At 61.2% G+C, this 17,725-nt stretch overlaps 1 protein-coding gene across 3 annotated transcripts; it reads right to left on the bottom strand.

Moving 5' to 3' along the window:
* Positions 1 to 690: 690 nt before the first annotated feature.
* Positions 691 to 15,835, bottom strand: LOC122383268 (MAP kinase-interacting serine/threonine-protein kinase 1-like). Of its 3 annotated transcripts, none has more exons than XM_043369525.1 (5): positions 15,710 to 15,835; positions 6,075 to 6,449; positions 4,543 to 4,647; positions 4,115 to 4,269; positions 691 to 2,546 (listed from the first exon to the last, which is right to left on the bottom strand). In XM_043369525.1, exons 1-5 carry the CDS (start codon positions 15,726 to 15,728, stop codon positions 1,881 to 1,883), a joined length of 1,320 nt encoding a protein of 439 aa, XP_043225460.1. In that variant the 5' UTR covers positions 15,729 to 15,835; the 3' UTR covers positions 691 to 1,880. The 3 variants fall into 3 exon arrangements, with proteins under 3 accessions (XP_043225460.1, XP_043225463.1, XP_043225462.1); XM_043369528.1 differs by having other exon boundaries at positions 15,651 to 15,712; XM_043369527.1 differs by lacking the exon at positions 15,710 to 15,835 and adding an exon at positions 14,013 to 14,368.
* Positions 15,836 to 17,725: the final 1,890 nt, after the last annotated feature.

The raw sequence follows: 17,725 nt of genomic DNA, 5'->3' as shown, positions 1-17,725 counted from the left end.
CTACCGTTTGTAGAGGGAATTGGAAACGAGACACCATCCACCCATAGAATGATGGGCGAGTCTATGACATAATGACAGCCTTTATATCTTTCATGCCAGCCTGTGTACAGTGTGTAGCCTTTATACTATAAAAATGTAAAAGTCATAGTATGTCGTCTAAAATACATAGTATATATTTATACTATAAAAGCTATAAAGTTTATAGCTTTTATATCCAGTCATCCAACATCCAGTCTCCTCCATACCTTCCTCTCCATCAACTCTCTGTCCTCCGGACCAGCCCATCGTCATTCTTCATCCTTATACGAGTTATCTCTGTCGATCCGGTCACCCCACCTGAGGACCGGCGCGGTCACTGGTCAGGGGGTTAGTTGGAGCAGAAGCTGCCCTCCGGAGCGACCGATTCATTGGCTGGGTGACCTGCCCCGCCGGGACACTCCAGTAGCAGCGATGTGGGCTCAGCAGCCTACAGCGGTGAACCATTCAGTGGTCGAATCGGCCCAATGTATTCTCCCTTCGTTCTCTTTCTAAGGGCTTGGAATGGTGTCAGTAGAATGAAAGGACCTAGCCCAACAAAACAAACTACTAGGCCAGCCTTTCACGTTGATGTGTGCGGTAGAGCCATGCGAGCCAATGCCTGTACCCAGTACCAACCCACCCTCCGTCCTTCATCACTCCGTAAACACCATATTGCGTTTTTATTTATTTATTACCAAAAAAAGTTCAGTATGAACCCTGACACAGAAGAATTTCTTCTTGACCGATGGCAACACAAACGAGTGACTAGTGCTCCTGGTTGGGGCGGGCCGCGCAAACTCCGGCGAGTCGCGGGCCTGCCCAACACCGACGCTGATTTCAAAAAACAAATACAAAATTAATTTACCAACGAAAGTCCGGCGGCGGAGGAGGTCGCCGGGGGCGCGCGGATGGTCGGCGCCATGCCGATAGCGCTGACGGCTGGCCGGCCGCGCCGGCAGCGTCCACGCAGTGTCCGCCGCCGCGCGCAGGCCGGCCCCAAACAACAGCAGACACACGCACACCGTATACATACCGTTACCACCAACAGTTAGTTCGTCTCCCATTGAGCAAAATAAATCTTTTTGTATTTTTTCCCGCCGGCCGTCGGCGGCCGGCGCTGGGAGAGCATGCAGTCGTTACCGATTCGCTCGCTCGAGCACGCGCGCTGGCGGCGGTGACATGGCCGCGGCGCGGGCGTGTCGGGCGGCGGCGGGGGCGGCGGCGGTGGGACGCCCTTCTCACAGGATCACAGCCGTGGGCGTCCCGGCGCGGCGCCGGTGGTCGGCGGCGCGGCCGGCCCGCCGCCGCCGCCCCTATGGAAGAGGTGACGGCGCGCATGGCGCCGACACCACACACACTCACACATACAGACGGACAGATGGACAGCGGAGCGGACGGCCGCAGCGCGCCGCTCGCCAGTGGTCTGTACACGGCGCGGTCCTTGGACGGCGTCCGGACCTCACACCGGGGCTATACAATAACGGCGCGCGCCCGCCTCCGCCGCGGACCGGCGGCGGACGCGGGCGCGCGCCCAGGGTGCTGCAGCATTAGAGTATACCCAAGAGGAGCTTCCGAACACCTTGGAGACGCGTCTACAGGGACCCACCAACAAGGCACGTTTGTACAGTTCAAAGTGGCTGGAGACAACGGGCGAACGGTCGCACCGCGGCGGACTCCGCCGGGCGCGCTCGCACACCCTATGTACACACACGCACACATACATAGATATATCTCCACCGTAACCAAAGTCCTGCAGGTGACATCACTCGGCCGCGGCCGGGGCCGGTCGGCCGGCGCCGGCCGCGGCTCCAGGTAAAACTGGGCGGCGCCCCTCGCGCCGGCCCGTCGCCGCCGCCGCCGCCTCAGCCGCTGGGTGAGGCGATCGCCGTGAGCCGCATGCTCTGCGTGTGGTGCAGCCGGCGCTGCATCATGCTCGACTCGAGCGGCGGCGACAGGCCGAAGAGCACGGGCCCCTCGGTGTCCGACTCGGTTTCGCTGCTGCTCGTCTCGTCGTGCATCCGACCCACGTCCATGGACAGGTGGTGGAGCATCGCGCGGTTCAGCGCCATCGCCGACTGGGCGTACAGCGACAGGTCCTTGACGCTGCGGTTGCTGCGGATCACGTGCGGCGTGGTGAGCAGGCTGGCGCCGTCGCCGCCGTGCCGCACCCACGGGTGGTTCAGCACGGCGTCGGCCGAGAGCCGCTTCAGGGGCTCCTTCACCAGCAGACTGCGGATCAGGTACTTGGCGCCCTCCGAGATGTGGCCCCACTCGCGCTCGGGGAACTCGAACACGCCCTCGTGGATGCTGAAGAAGAGCAGGTCGCGACAGCGGACGCACGCCTCGCCGCGCTCCCAGCCGCAGTTCATGCCGCAGTTGCCGTAGAAGGGCGGGTAGCCCGACAGCAGGATGTACATGATGACGCCCAGCGACCACAGGTCGCACCGCTTGTCGTACACGGAGCAGTCGTCGTCGTCACTGAAGAACGCCTCCACCACCTCGGGCGCCATGAACTCGGCGCTGCCGACCTGTCGACAGAGGAGAGGCCACGTCACACGCTGGCACGGACGGTGGGGGCAGCAGACACCGCGCCGGCAGACAGACAGACGGGGGAGGGAGACGTCGGAGCGGCCGACTGGCAGCGCGCCAGGGGACGACCTCAAGCCCGCTTCCCGCGCCGTTCGTCCCTAGGTTAACTATTCTCCGGCGACCCTGAGCTGATGCAACGGCGGCCTCGCGTTCTCTCCGCCGCCGGCCGGTTCTCTGAACGGCCACGCGTCAGACCCGCCCCGCCCCTCCCGGCTCACCACGCCCAGAGGCAACGGCCGGCATCACAACATCCCGCCGGCGGCTGCGGCGCGTGGGGTCTTTGTTCGCCCGAGGCGGCGCGTGCTCCCCCCCCCCCCCCCCCGGCAGCCGACGAGGCCAGACCAGTCGGCGCCCGGAGCGCTCGCTGCCAGAGGCGCATCGATTGGACGTGACCTCTGAAGGGCGCCGCCACGCGCACGGAGTCGAGTCTGCGGCACGCGTCCGGCGGCCGGCTACTGCGCGCCGCCCTCCGTCCGGGGCGTACACAAACACCCCGCACCGGTACACGTGCCGCCACTCCAGACTTATCCCACGCAGCCGCCGCCGCTTCCAAACAACTGCACGCGCCGTGCGGAGACGAAAACAGTCGGCGGCGGGAGCGTGGCAGTGCAGAGTTGCGTAACCGGCGACCGTACCTTCCGGGCGCCCTGTGACCCGGCCGGCATTGACGTCAGCGCAGCGGGCGGACGGGCGCGAGCACCGGGCCCGGAGCCACTGCGCCGCGGCGGCGTAGAAAGGTTTGGCTGCGATAGGGCCGCTCGCGCCAACTCCGCACATCACGCTGTGTACTGGGAACGCCGACCTTGATTGAAAGCCAGACACGGCCGCCGTCAGCCGCGTGCCCATCAGCTATGAGAAGGCGCTGTCTGGCGGGCGTCTTATCTCCCGACTCACGGCGGCCAGAGTGGCCACTTACGTCAGAAAGCACAGGTAACTGCGCACGCCGGCCGTTCACCGAAATACACCCGGCCCCCCGCCGGGACGACTTCATCCGCCGAGGGCGGGCCCCGCGCCCCTCGTCCCCCAACAATGCGCACTTGGCCTCTCGGAAGCATTCTTCCCAGGCGTGCACAGGCAGCCGGCCTACTTTTCACCGGCGGGGGGGGGGGGGGGGCGTGTCACGCGTCGTTCGCGTGGGCGTCACCCACCCCATCTCCCTGTCCCCTCCCCCAGTGGCGTACGCTGGCCGCAAGTGTAGTTTTTACAGCTCCGCAAGGAACCATGACCGTGAATGTATGAAACTGCACGGCTTGATGCACCCCACACAACTCCTATACCAAATACCCTCTCCTGTCGCAATAGCGCATTAGGTATCACGAAAACAACCAGACTCAATTTGACCACCGCCTTCGCCGAGCAAAACCACCCCGTTCTCACTCAGCTCTATCATGTAAGCACTATCCGAGCGAAAACGCACGCGTTGCGTGTACGTGCACCATTGAGTGCCACTGAACAGAGGGTCGGGTACGGGCGCCCACACGGGGCGCATGTCAGCGGGTTCACTCACCGGTGTGTGCAGCTGCGGAGTCGTGATTGGCGTGGGCTGGTTCGGAATGAACTGGATGCCCGACCCGAGGTCAAAATCACATATCTTCACCGGCGTGATCGTGTCCTTGTTGACGCAGAGAATGTTCTCCGGCTTCAGGTCACGATGCGCAATGCCTGCCGGGCGGACGGACCGAGGTCAGCGGTGGGGTCAGAGGCGGGTCAGGGGTCACAGCAGAGACCCACTGGCCGCCGGCCAACGACACACTTGGCCACCGCGCCGTCGGCTCTTTGTTCGAGAGGGGTCGCCGGGATCGGAACTGAGCGACATAAATACCTAACCTCCGGCCAGCAATGACAGTGACTGGACTGTTACACAACAGCTACGGCGATGTGCATCGATCACATTCCGATGACGCGCCTCGGATACAGCTCAGGGACAGTGCTCACCTTTTCCATGCAGAAACTGCAGGCCAGAAGCGAGATCACGGATTATTTCACTCGCCTCCTTCTCTGAGAAGTGTTTGCGGTCCCGGATACGATCCAGAAGCTGACCTGTGGACAGAGGAGCGCTGGGTCAGACACACGGGCCCGCCGGCTGACCCCCGCGCCGCCCAGTTACGTCACCCGGCCGGCGAGCCTTGAGTCGGCTCCAACCACAACAGGGCCGTTATATCACACACGGGACGGCCCCACGGAGTCGACGCCGCTGCCAACCCCGCGGCGCCGCACCCGGCAGACGCGCGCAGGCCCGCCCTTACATCAGCCCATCGATTGGCGGGCACAAAGAGGGCTGCAGCCCAGGGCAGACCAGTTCCATCAGCGCTGCAGCGTTATGAACGGCTAACTGCTATCGCAGGAGGGCTCGGATGCACCCGCTCGGATGAGCGGCGGGATTGTTCCCCAGACCCGGAAGGGAACCCGCCTGCAATGATAGCCCATCTATTCTGCGGGCCGGGCCGAGCCAGGGGCGCTCACGCGCTGCACGCCCAAATTGCACGCACAGCAGGGCGGTTTCATCAGTCTCGGCTGCAGCTCTCTGTGTGCGCAGGCCGGACGTTTTTTTTGTCCGCAGCGATAGTAGCGAATTAGCGGCTGTGCGCGCGGCCAACAGCGACTGTCTCACAGCTGTGCGCCGCTCTAAACGTCCTCTCCGTTGATAGCGGCTGGCCTGAATTGCCGTCTATCTTTAGCGGTAGTATAAACAATGAGCGTGGACGGCGGCGCTGCTGCTGCCGTCCGGCTGACGAAACGAGCCGCTTCCCGGGGACGAGACCGGCCGGGCGGCTGGCAACAGGCCTGCACTCCGGCGCGGCGGCGGGCCGCTGATATAACCGTGACCGGGATCACGGAGCGGCTGCAGCGTGCCGACCGGTGGACTCTGCCCGGCTCCACGTCACCGCCGTGCGAACGGTGCAGTGACCTCGCCAGCGTAAAACTGCAGTGAAAGCTGGCGAAACGCCAACGGAAACCCCTGCACTATCGCCGGCCCGATGGCCCTGTGGGCTCATGAGGAACTGGTGGCCGGCTGGTAGCCCGCACATCCCCGGTCCGGCCCTCAGTACGGGGGAGACCCGCCGACTCCCGGCCGTTCTAGAGCGTCCCACACAGCTGACAGCTCACACTTGAGCGATAGCGCGGCGATGACGTGACACCGTGACTTCAAACCGGCCAGTGGACAAACAGAGCGTCCAAGGTAGCGCACAGAGGCTGACGCGTGCCTTCATCCACCACGGCCCACACCGGACTGTGCAAACACTCGCTGGCATACATACCAATGACCAATGGACATCAAATAAAGAGACAGCAAATGTTTGACTCCAATGGCCAGTTTGATAGCCCAATAGACTGAGCACATCACATTATCAGGATTTGTAAAGCTCGATAGTTTTTTTCTACTTTAAATGAACACACTTGCTTCCAATTTCCAAGCACAAGAAACAAAATAAACATGCAAAAGATTAAGAAAAAGTGACACTTACCGCCTTGTACTTTTTCAAAAACGAGGTAGAATCTCTCCTCCTCCTCCACGTATTCGATGAGCTGGATGATGTTGGGGTGGTTTTTGCAATGGTGGAACGTGTCGATCTCCTTGAAGACGCGGCTGCGCGGGTAGCCCGGGTACTTGTCGATGATCTTGACGGCTACCTCGACGTCGGTGTTGATGTTGCGCGCCGTCTGGACGGAGGCGCACGCGCCCTCGCCCAGGATCTCTCCCGTCAGCCGGTACATGTCCGCGAAGCGACTGGCCGGCGTCGACTCGGTCAGCTTCTTGCGGTGGCGCTTGCGCTTCATCTGCGCCTGGCGCCGCGCCTCGTCGAAGCTGAGATCCCCCTTGCACATGCTGTCGCTGTCGTCTGTGAGCGGAGAGAGACGGAGGGGCGGTGCGGCCCGGTCAGCTGCGGCTCGGGGCTCGGCTCGGCTCGGCACTGCGGACCGCTCACACGGCCGGTGGCTCTCGCTCTCTCTCGCACGTCCGGTGGGTATGGGGTCGGTGGTAAGACTGAGCTCGCCGCCCGGCGGCCGGCCGTTTTAGCCGACCGACCGCAGTCAGCTGGCGCGCTGACGTACCCGCCCGACCGTCACGTGACCGGCGCCGTGCACCAGTGCACTGTGACGTCACCGGTCACATGGTGAGTCAGCCGGCCGGCCGGGCGGGCCAGGTGACGGGACAGTACGGGCGGCGCAATTTCGGCGAACGGGAACACACAGTCGCGGTTACCACCTAGCCAGAATCGACATCGACACCGGCCCGACACCGGAACAAGGCGCCAAACTCGGCCGGCTGAGGGCACGTACCGGGAACTGCGACAATAGGCACCCGTACCCCGCATACACAACACACTACCCGGTACACAGATCATGAGGCACACCACACACCCTACACAGTACAACACACAGGGGCTGCACGGCCGGCCGGCGCGCCGAGGAGGGCAGGAAGTTGGCTCGTTGTCCCCGGCCTGCTGACGGGGCACCTGCGCTCTTCCCAGAACTAGCGGCTCGTTAGCTGGAACTTGGAGAGACGGCCGACTGGGTCTGCCCAACTACATGGGTGAAACGCAGCAGGAAGCCAGGAGGGACAGGGAAGCGGCCGGATCCGACAGCCGACAGCCAGCCAGAAACTGTCGGCGGTGATACAAAGAGACGGAACGGTCCGCCGAACCCGTCCGCCGAGTCCCACCGAAACCACTTCCGTACTTCAGTGGGCTCCCGAGTCCCGAACCGCCAACACCGTAAAAACGGGCACAAGAAAACCAGTGTGACTAAGGATTGCGGTTTTTGAAACCATGATACACACTTGCACTCGCATATGACTCCAAAATCAGAAAAAGCGGCGACTCTAATGGATTGCGGTTCATTGTCCGCCTGAGGAAACCATCCAGCCAGTTTACATCACACTGAAAGGGGATCGATGCGCCATTCCGATCCGCCGCCAGTCGCTCGCCCCTGGGATCAGTCATCAGTGCTCCGGCACGACGTCGGCCGGCCGGCTCGGTGGCAGTTCGGACGGCGTAATTCCCTGACGGCGACGTCAGAGCGAACCCAGTGCCCGGCGCGGGGCCACGTAACGCCTCGTCACCGGCAGACGGGCCGGTGCCCCGCCGGTCCGTCGGGCCCCGGCTGACGGCGTCTCAGTCGGCCTGTCATCAGCGACGGCTGATAGGCAGCGCAGCGCGGCGCGTGGGGCGCCGCCGACAGTGACCGGTTACACACACACAGGTGTCGGGTGACTAACAAGGCGGGACAGGGGATCGATAGCCCCCTCCGACCCCCGAGGGCTGACTCAGCTGGTGGCGCGGAGTGGTGCGACACCTCGTGACCCCGCCCCCTGTCCTGTCCCTCCCCCCACAGCCGGCCGGCCAGGGCCACACCTGTGCCCGGAGCCGCCACGTGGTACAGTCAGACGGACGGTCCGCCCGCCCCGCCGCGCCAGGTCAGATCTGGAGCATCGACCCGGTCCGGGCGCCGCCCGCTCACCGGCCAGCAATAAACAGCAGCGCGGCCACACTGAGCCGTGCACGGCCGCTTCCAGGACTCCAAACATGACACACTTCGGCGAACCGTGTGCCGACGGCGGCCACTTGATCACCCAGCGCCGCGGTGACAGCGCGGCGGTGCAACGCGCCGTCGCGCGCGTCCCTAGGATTGGTTCCGCTTCAATGGACGAGCCAGAATAGGGTGAGCATCGAATTTCACAGCTAAATTGAATTCCATCTCGATGCAATTATCTCTGAGAGTCAACCGGGAAATAGGCAGATAGAGGCTCGAACTAAGGCAATTCTATAAGCCTTCACGCACAGAATAACTAATATCAGACGGCTATTTGTGGCACATTTAATTGCCAGTCGGGGTATTTGGCATCGATAGCTGACTCGGCCACCCCACGTTAAATGTCACGGTGTCGGCGGGTGAGGCCCCCGGTTCGGCCGTGCTGGCACGCGCTCCACACCGGACGTCAGACTGGAGGGGGAGGGAGAGGGAGAGGGAGACCGAGCGCCGGACGTCCGCGGGAGGGCGTCCCGACGGACGGGGGAGGGGACGGGGGGACCGGGACAAGGTCACAGAAGTGCGCCGCAGCGAACCGCCCCCGTCTGTTTACAGTGCCCGCCCCGCCCCTCCTCCAGGGTCCTGGGAGACCTATGGAGCGCGGCGGCCGACAACGGTGACCGAATTGGTCTGCAGGTCACATTGGGTGCGACCAAAATACTGCTGGGCCGCCCTGCACCTGCCGTGTGGCGGCTGGTAGCCGGCAGCCACATACAGGTAACGCTCACCTCGGCTGAGCACCGCCGGCGGCGAGCGCCGCAGCCCAAACGACGCGACGGGCCCGGCCGGCGGCGGGGGGCGGGGCCTGGCCACCACGTCACCAGTCGCGCGATCGGCTCGGCCACTCAGCGGCCGACCCGCTGGCACCGGCGGGCCCAGCGCCGGCCGCCGGGGAGGCGCGCAGCGAAAGCGCCACCGGAGCCGAGCCGGCCGCCGCGACCGACGCCGTGTCGGCAGCAGCGGGAAAAGTCGGGAGTGAAAAGCGCAGCGGGCTCGCTGGGTGCGAGGGTCGACGATCGCTCAGCGGGGGGCCGTCCGGAGCATCTTCAGACGACAATACGAGCACAAGGTCACACCAACTGCGCAGGAGAAGTGGCGCGACCCGAATTACACCTAAATCGGACGGGTGCCGTAAAAACATCTCATGTTTACACTCACGAGCGATGGCCTTGTGGGACGATAACAAACCAAGCCAGCCATAGCGCTGAGATCAGCTCTCGTACGGCCGAGCCATGCTCGTGACACTGGCCAACACAGAGGCGCGCCGCGCCGGCGGCGAAGCCGCCTGACACGAGCCAGATCAGGCACATGACCGGACGGCGGGAGGTCATATCCAGTACAGACTAGCTCAAATAGAGGTTCTGTCCTATCAAGTATCAAACAGTTAATAATAAACAGGATACCCCCACCCGACTAAAGAATCCAGGTCCAGAATGTTCGGCCATAAGCCGCACGGCACACCGGGCAGAAGTCTCATCGACGGGCTCCGCTGAGCAGGCCTGGCTCCATTCCGTCCAGCGCGCCTCGCTCGGCGAGCAGAACGCTCCGGAGCCGGTCACAGACCCACGGTAGCCGACTGGTTCTCTGGACAGCTCAGCGGTGACCTGGGCCGGTCCTCGCCGAGCAGGAGCCGGCCGCCGGGTCACCGGGAGGTCAGAAGGAGGTCACCGGGAGGTCAGCGGGCCGGCACTGCGGTTCCCGGTGCCCGGTGACGAATGGACGCCGTCGGCCGTCCGTCGGCACCGGGCCAGACAGCCGTCCCCCGCCCCCACCGGCCGGCCCGTAGCACCGCCAGTGCAGGCGAGCGATTTTCCTACCGATGACCGCGGCACAACCGGTCCGCAACCGAAAAAGGCCCAGCCGGCCGGACCGGAGCGGCGCAGCGGCCATCTTGAGTCGGCCGGTCTGGCCTTCGCCCGGAGCGGGCTGCGGCTGCGGCTGCGGCTGCGGCGGCGGCGGCGGCGGCGGCGGCGGCGGCGGCAGCTGGCCCTCCCGGCCGGTCTGCCGGTCCGCCGGCCGCTCCAGAGCCCGGCGTCGCCGCCGCCTCCCGACACAGCTGGAATGTTCTTTGTGCCGCTCCCCGGCGTCGTCGAGGGGAGGGCAGGGCAGGGGAGGGAGGGGAGCGTCCCTCGGCCGGCGCCGCCCCCGGGATCTGTTGATCAACAAAGGCGCCCGGCCACCCTCCACCGGGACCAGACGGTTTCTCACAAACGACCCACTCAGTGGCGACAGGCCTGCTACTGAAACCAGCCCATAAAGGGGGAGAGTGGAGGACACCATACTCGTAAAGCAAAGGTGGAGCCTCCGAGGGCGCCCGAGCAGTTCCAAATTACTCATTGAGACACGCAATAGTGCCGCCCCAACACGATAAGAGGATATTTCTGTCCAGGAAACTTTGGCGTCCAGAAAAGCCTTACTACATTTACCCTACACACGATTTTATCACTATGAAGATACACGTCACGAGTCCAGTCATGACCACACGATCAAGTGATTATCTTTTACCTGTTCACAACCAATGACGTCAGCAGAGAACAAGCGACTGAGCCGCCAACACCGTGCGTGGTGATTTTTAGCTAGCTACAGACAGACAGTCCGACCAGAATCAGCCTCCCTTCTATCCAACACCACACCACGCTAGGTGACATCAATCCCCTCGATTTTTCGGTCAATGAATGCCACCTCAGCAGCGGGCTCTCCGCCGCTCGCTGACCACGCCGTGACGTCACGCCCGCTCGACGGTCCGTCGAGTGACAGCGCCGCCGGCTCTAGAGCCTTCTCGAGCGGCCGGCCCGGCCCAGGGCCGCCCAGAATAAAACCGGTCACCAACCCATGCGCGCTGTAGTCGCTCGTGACGTGAGCGTCGAGCGCGCCGCGGGAGAGCGGCGGGCGGCGGCCGTACGCGCGCGCGCGGCCTTCTGCTGGCAGCTTTCACGGCGCGGCGCCGCTCTGGATGCAGTGACCCGGCGACGAGCGGCGCCGGCGCTGGAAAGGAGCCGGGCGGAGAGAGCGGCCAGCGCCAGCGAGGCCGACGCACCGTCAAACGACGCCCGACGGCGGCGGCGCAGCGGCGGCGCCAGGCGCGCCGGCCGCGGAGCAGCCCGGCGAACAAAGGGCTGCGGCGGCCAGCCGGTCAGACTGAGTGCCGGGGCGCTGCCAGAGCTGAGGGCTGTCACTGGGATGACCCAGACATTGGCCGCTGCTCGGCCCCACCCCAGGACGACTCGGGGCTGAAGACGAGGAGGGCCACGGGATGTTGACGGCACTCAGAGGGCTCAGCAATAAAATGCTACACCTATGCTTAAAACCGAAATGATCAGATGCTATGGGACCTGTCCTGAAAAGGATATGATCAGAAATGGAGCAGAGCCGGCGCTCAGAGCGCACGCTCAGACACCCGAGGGTCCTTCCAGCGCGGCCGTCCTGGAGCGCCGCTCCGCTCTCTCCTCTCTATCCTCCCGGAGGCCGGGCCCGGCCGGGCCGTGTCCTCGCGGGGTCGACGGCCCACCGTCCCTCGGTTCTTTCACGAGCGTTGCGACACGGCGCCATCACAAGGAGGCGGCGCCGTTTCATAACGCCCCGTGAGTAGCGCCGCCGGGTCCGCTCCTCGGCCTCGGCCGCAGCAGAGGCGATTGTCAGGCGAGTGCGGCACTTGCGGTGCAGTGACGGTCGAGTACGCAAGCGCCGGCACCAGCGCACGGCACGGGTCAACGGCCGGCGCCGTGAAGTTACTCATCGCGTAATGAACATACGTTCCGGGACCCGGCAATTGTCTGGGAAATGGAAATAACAGCACCTTCTACGTAACGAGCTTTCTCCCAATGTGGCCTGGCGAAACCAGTACTGGTGACTCAGGGTACCCGTTGGCACAGAGGCGCGGGGTGTGCCACCAGTCCGGTGACCGCCGCCCGTCCCCGGCGCACCCATTCATTGCAGACCACTGGGCACGAGCGGTATTCAATGTGCACAGACAACCGGCTGCAGCGACTGCATGGAAACAGCGCTCTCTCCCCGTACAAAGGGCAACTTTCGTGTGTTTATAACGGGACGTCAAGGCATCAGACTTGGTGATTCAGTTTGAGACGCCTGCATTTAAATAGCGACAAGACGTGTTAAGAAACAAGCAATGTATCTGAGACAAAAGGGAATGGAGTGGAATTAAATATATTTATTTGAATCGCATTCCATCCTGCCAGACAACTGACAAGTCTCCTCAATCCGCTGACCTGGGTTCCGGGGCCGGACTGAGGGACGGAGCCGGAAGGAGTGGGGTGGATGGGGCCACCACCGACAAAGGCGGCCGACGGTCCCGTGTCAGCAGGGGTCGACGGCGCGCCGGCCTAGAGGTAGGGTGCGGCCGCCGGCCGGCCGGGCGGGCGGCGACCCCCAGCCGCCAAGTGGGCCAGCCCGCCTGCCCACCCCCACAGCCCCACCGGTAGCGCCGCCAGCCAAGACCAGCGGCGGACCCAGTGGCGAGCGGGACGGAGTGATGGGGGTCCGGGTATTGTGGGCAAAATGACCGGATCAACCGGCGGCGAGGGCACACCGATCCGGCGGTGTCGGTGGCATTAAGTATACCCAGACTCCGCCCCTGTCACTACCCCTTTGACACGCCACTGACTGGCCCTAAAATTACACCGGCCGGTTTCCCGTTGGCGATCAGTTGTCACGGCTGCGGCGGCGGACCGCACCCGGCAACCGGGGTCGGCCCACAAACCGACAGCTAGGGAGTTGGCCCGCGACTCGCTGTGGGTCGGCCCGCGACTCGCTGTGGGTCGGCCCGCGGCTCCAACAATGAACCTCCCGGTCCCGGCCCCGAGTCACCGCCCGTCGGCACACCGCTGACACGCACCCGGCCGAGATCACGGCATATTGCGGCGCGGCGCCATCCGATGCCACCGCCGCCGCGCCACCCGATACCATCAAGGTGACCCCGCCGGCCGCGGTCCGGTGCCGCCCAGTCGGCCACAACAATAGAGGAAAACAATGGGCGTGACGGCCGTGTGACCGGCGGCCCCGCTCCGTGCCGGCCGGCTCCCAGTGATAAATACGGAATCGGAGTGCAGCGCAGGCGTGAAAACACGACCGGCCGCCTGCCAGTCAGTCCAGAACCACTCAGCTACAGGAATACCACCCAGTCTCAGATCAGATGACAGACTCCAGCCTCCAATGAGTCAAACCAAACTAAGGAAACGTTGCCGTGCGAGGAACAGATGCCACATCAGCTAGTCCCTCATATCCACAGTCACATAACATACAGCACCGTACCACAATTCCCCAGAGGGCCCGGCAGCGCTCGGCACGGGACGCCGCCGGCCGCCCCAGTAAACAAAGGAAGTGGGGACGCCGCCGGACGCCGCCGGCAATCGATGGACGCCGCGACGCCGAGTCCCGAAACTTCCAGTCCCTCTGGTATGCGACAGGGGCTTCAGATGTCCGATGGAAGCTGAATGTAGTCCTGGCACGGATGGCTACCATTCATTCCCGTTCATCGGGCCGATTAATCAGCCATGAGCATTGAGCAATGCCATGCCCTCGGCTGACGGAGCCGGTGGGCGGCAGGCGGCCTTCCGAATCTTGTCAGAGGCAGCGGACACACTCAATATTGACATCAGCTTTAACGGTTTAAAGTTGAACCTCTGCCTGGGCCCGAGGGTAACAGTAAGGATCAGGTGGTCTGACTCTGAGGCCAAAGATTGCCTGACGATGTAAATAAACATCACTGGGATGCTAGACAGCCGCCAAAACGTAAACAAAGGAAACCCTCAATCACAGCGAAAGCACGCGTACATGACGTAGACCGCAAAACAGTAGGTTAGTGCATTTCAAGAAAACTCTGAAGGTGCCGGTCGGCAGCCATACAGTGCACTCACCCGAAGCCATTGTTTGCTGTTCACACGGAGATGTTGGGCACGCGTCTGGTGGTATCACAGCCTGAGCGGGACGCCGGTGTCTCTAGCAGCGGCAGGTGTCAGTGCCCAGTCCCGGAGAAGGCGCGCGCGCTGTCGGCTGGTGGACAGTGAGACCCCAGGTCTCCGCGCTATGCACCCCCTCCGCCAACGATGTAATCCCGACTGGGAGCACCGCGGCGCCGCGGCCGGTTGCTGCCCGGCGCTCGCCCGCTCGCTCGATCGGCGGCACCGCCTCCGGCTAGCCGGCCGTGCCGAGCCGGCCCGGCAGCGCTGCGCAGTTACCGAGCGTTGGCACGAACTAAACAGACAGTGGAAATTATCTGCGGCACACAGACAAACGGGTGAAATCTTCATCACAACTTAAGGACACAGTCAAAACACTCAATTTGCATCCCTGGCTGTGCCCCAGTCGTGTAAAAAAGGTGTTTCAGAAGGGCGCTAAAATAAGAGTCTGTGAAGCCCACGGTTGGAGACAGAGCGAGCCGCAGAGCCGCCGGCCGGCGCGATAGCTTGTTTCGGACCAGGCCGGTGACTGAGGAAGATATGGGGATCGTACGATCGTACGACCACATACCATCGCAGACACTTTTTCAGCTGCGGACTTTTAAACTGATGCGTATTCGGTATTTCACACGTCAATGCAATTTTGTGCGCACGACCAGGCCCTCTTTCAGTCGACAACTCGAAAAAGAGAAGTGGAGGTGCCAGGTCGGCTGATGTAGAGGTCATTTGAGCCATGACAACTGAAACACAAAGCTCAAACGCCAAAGCGAAGTTTGCATGTTTTCATGTTTCATGCGAGAAGTTCCAAATGTTGCATTTTCGGATTTCCATGGTGTTTGACCTCCGTTCTGATGAAGGAAGCAGTCCACAGTAGGGACTTCTTCCTTCATGTGCTCCTCATCGAGGGGACCATCAACTCAACCATGTCCCATGCTTTCAACCCGCACGAGAAGAATCGCCTGTGACCTAGATGGAATGGTCATAAGCAACCTCATGCCCCACGCCATGCCGTGTAGGTAGCAGTCACAATGAAAGAAAAGCTGCGATCGCTATGTCTCGTATGTCAGAAGTCGCCTCAAAAGACCAATGTATCAACATTGGTAAATACGTGCCATATAAGAATCTTGTCACCCACCTCGACCTGGCGATGGATAACCGATAAGCATGACCGGTAGTGCAGCGGTGGATACTTTGGGGGAAACCGAGAAGTTCTGTCCCGCTTCCACATCGACACAGTGCTACGAGAGGCCAAAAGTGCGTTCTCTTGCAAAATTCAGATAAAAAGTATAGTCAACGTTATAAAAGGTGTTCTCTATAGACAGGAAAATAGGCATGTTGAAAGTTGATAAAATCGGAATAGGCGCAGATTCCCTGGCACCAAAGCATATTTTCTATCACAACCTGAGCCCATCCGGCGTCCCATATCCCATATCCCATATCCCAATCCTCCCAATCTCAACTCGGTTTCAGTTGCGACGGTTGTGACGCGCATAATTATGACCGAATATTTACATGTAGCTCACGAGATCACGACGCACAACACGATATTACAACGTCCAGCGAAATAGCTGGTTAGTTAATCAAGTATCAACTCGCCTTTAGTGTTCTTAAATCGAATATTATCCAAGAATCATTACTGAGCGCTTCAAACTTACCTACTTCCGCTCGCCGCATCTCGCACTTTGTTGACGGAAGTTCTCAAGGTCATGAAGCGGTACCTAATTTGCTGCAAATCGATTTCTTATATTTTATCGATGTCTCATAGTCGGGTCAAATCACAGCAAACAGTCTCGAAAACAAAAGGCTAGGCTACATGAAGGTACGGCTCTAGCTAGCGAGATTAAGCGGTAGGTTTTGCACTTATACATTTCCGGTTAATATCTCAGAAACTAATCGATCTACGATGAAGCCATTTTACACGATCATGGCCGGCTTGTTACCCAACAAGTCGGTCGCATCTTCAACACTTACAACCTTAAGACGACGAAGATATAGCCTGAAGTACACTGGGCAGTTGTGAAATCAGGGACAAAAACTAAAGACTAATACCTATTCATCGATGCTTCATCCCGATACTCTGGCTCGATCATTGCTCGGGAGCTGTAACTCGTAACGGTGACAGGTTTTTATTGAGATTCTTTCGAACATCAATGCTCAAATCTCAACCTACGGTACCCGTCCAAAACATTCCTTGGGTTGGGACTCGGGACCGAGCATCCAGCCGCACCGGGGCCCCCGGAGTTCCACTCGAGTGAGCGTGCCCTTCGCCGAGTCTGGCGACTCGCCCCAGTTTTCCACGCTCGTCAGTTGGCCGTGAACCCCGCTGGCAGTCACTGTTCCATCCAGCGGTGCAGGACGGCCTTTGTGGGCCCCTCCGCGGACGATGTCATGCATTCTCAGCGGTGTACTGCGACTGCCGAGTTTCGGCAGGCAGAGGGCGGGGCGCAGGCTCCGGAGGCACTGCTGTGCACCACGGCCGCCGGCTGCGGTCGGCCGGCCGTGTATGTGTGTGTAAATGTGCTGTATTGATCAGCCCAGTGGCGCGACCGGTCGGCCCGGCCAGGAATAGGCTGTCGCTGGCTCGGAGGAGCGGCCGCAGCCCGGCTGGCTGCTCGGCCGCGGCGGCCTGATGCTCATAGACCTGGATTCAGCGAACAGGCGAGGCCCGGGCCAGGTGAATGGTGCCGATAGACCTGTGGGTCGTGGGATGGTAAGGAGACGGGCCCAGGGTGTCATTTAATGGGAACTCCGGGGAAGCTCGACTCTCCCGTTAGACAGGCAGACAAGAGGGGAGCTACCCGCAACTACCCGAATGTCCCGGCCGCTACCAACCAACAGCCTAGCCGGCGACAAAGCTATCAGACAGAGGTATGTAGGCACTTGGCGCGCGCGGTGCCGAAAACACTCGACTGAGCTTAACTCGAGTGTCTGGTGGGGACTGGGGTCCGGATGCACCGACACTGAATGACGCTCATATATCGCATGCGAGTACCTACAATAAGCAGGAACAAAGATCGCTGAGTAACAACCTGGGGCCGTATTCACGTCGACTTCGTAAGTCGATTTTCTTTCGTAAGTATAATTTGGTATTCACGTCGACACTTCTAAAGTTTTTATCAACGGAGTTCACGTGATTAAAAAAATTTACTTAAGAAGTAGGTCAAACTTAAGAAAATTCTTACGAAAATGATCGACGTGAATACGGCCCCTGGAGCATAGCGCGACAGCTGAAGTCATGAGTCATTTTAGCGAAACAAAGGTCACCGAGTTGCACCACGTGGTGTTTGACTGTTTGAGACTTGCAGTTACTGATAGTTCAGGGTCCTAATAACTGCAGTATTTGGTTGTGGTGCCCGTGAGGCATGGCAAGCACAGCACTGGCAGATGATGGGTGGCGGGTCTGTCCCGCCTCGCGTCTCAGAATACTCAACACCCATCAACGACTGACGGACAATGCTCGTCACATACACCGGGTGTTTGTGAAAAGCTGTCGATTGAAAGATGATACGCAGACGTTGAGGTAAATGGCTAATGTAGCGGTAATTCAATTACGCTTTCTAATGACCCATTGGCGACTTATGTGACAAAGTTATAGCAACATTTCGAGAAACGTGCAATGCGGCTATAGAGTAGATACATTCGTACGAGCCGACGCATGTCACATACAAAAA

Source organism: Amphibalanus amphitrite, unplaced genomic scaffold, assembly GCF_019059575.1.
Source record: "Amphibalanus amphitrite isolate SeventyFive unplaced genomic scaffold, NRLGWU_Aamphi_draft 000159F_arrow, whole genome shotgun sequence".
NCBI classification, from domain to species: Eukaryota; Metazoa; Arthropoda; class Thecostraca; order Balanomorpha; family Balanidae; genus Amphibalanus; species Amphibalanus amphitrite.
The sequence above is the reverse complement of the archived record's forward strand: the minus strand, read 5'-3'. Positions and strand labels throughout refer to the sequence as shown.

Excerpts from the sequence above, each read along its gene's own strand:
- LOC122383268 (XM_043369525.1), bottom strand. Across the intron at positions 4,648-6,074 it reads TTTTGAAAAAGTACAAGGCG|GTCAGCTTCTGGATCGTATC; the intron begins GTAAGTGTCACT and ends CTCTGTCCACAG. Across the intron at positions 2,547-4,114 it reads CTCCGCAGCTGCACACACCG|GTCGGCAGCGCCGAGTTCAT; the intron begins GTGAGTGAACCC and ends CTCTGTCGACAG.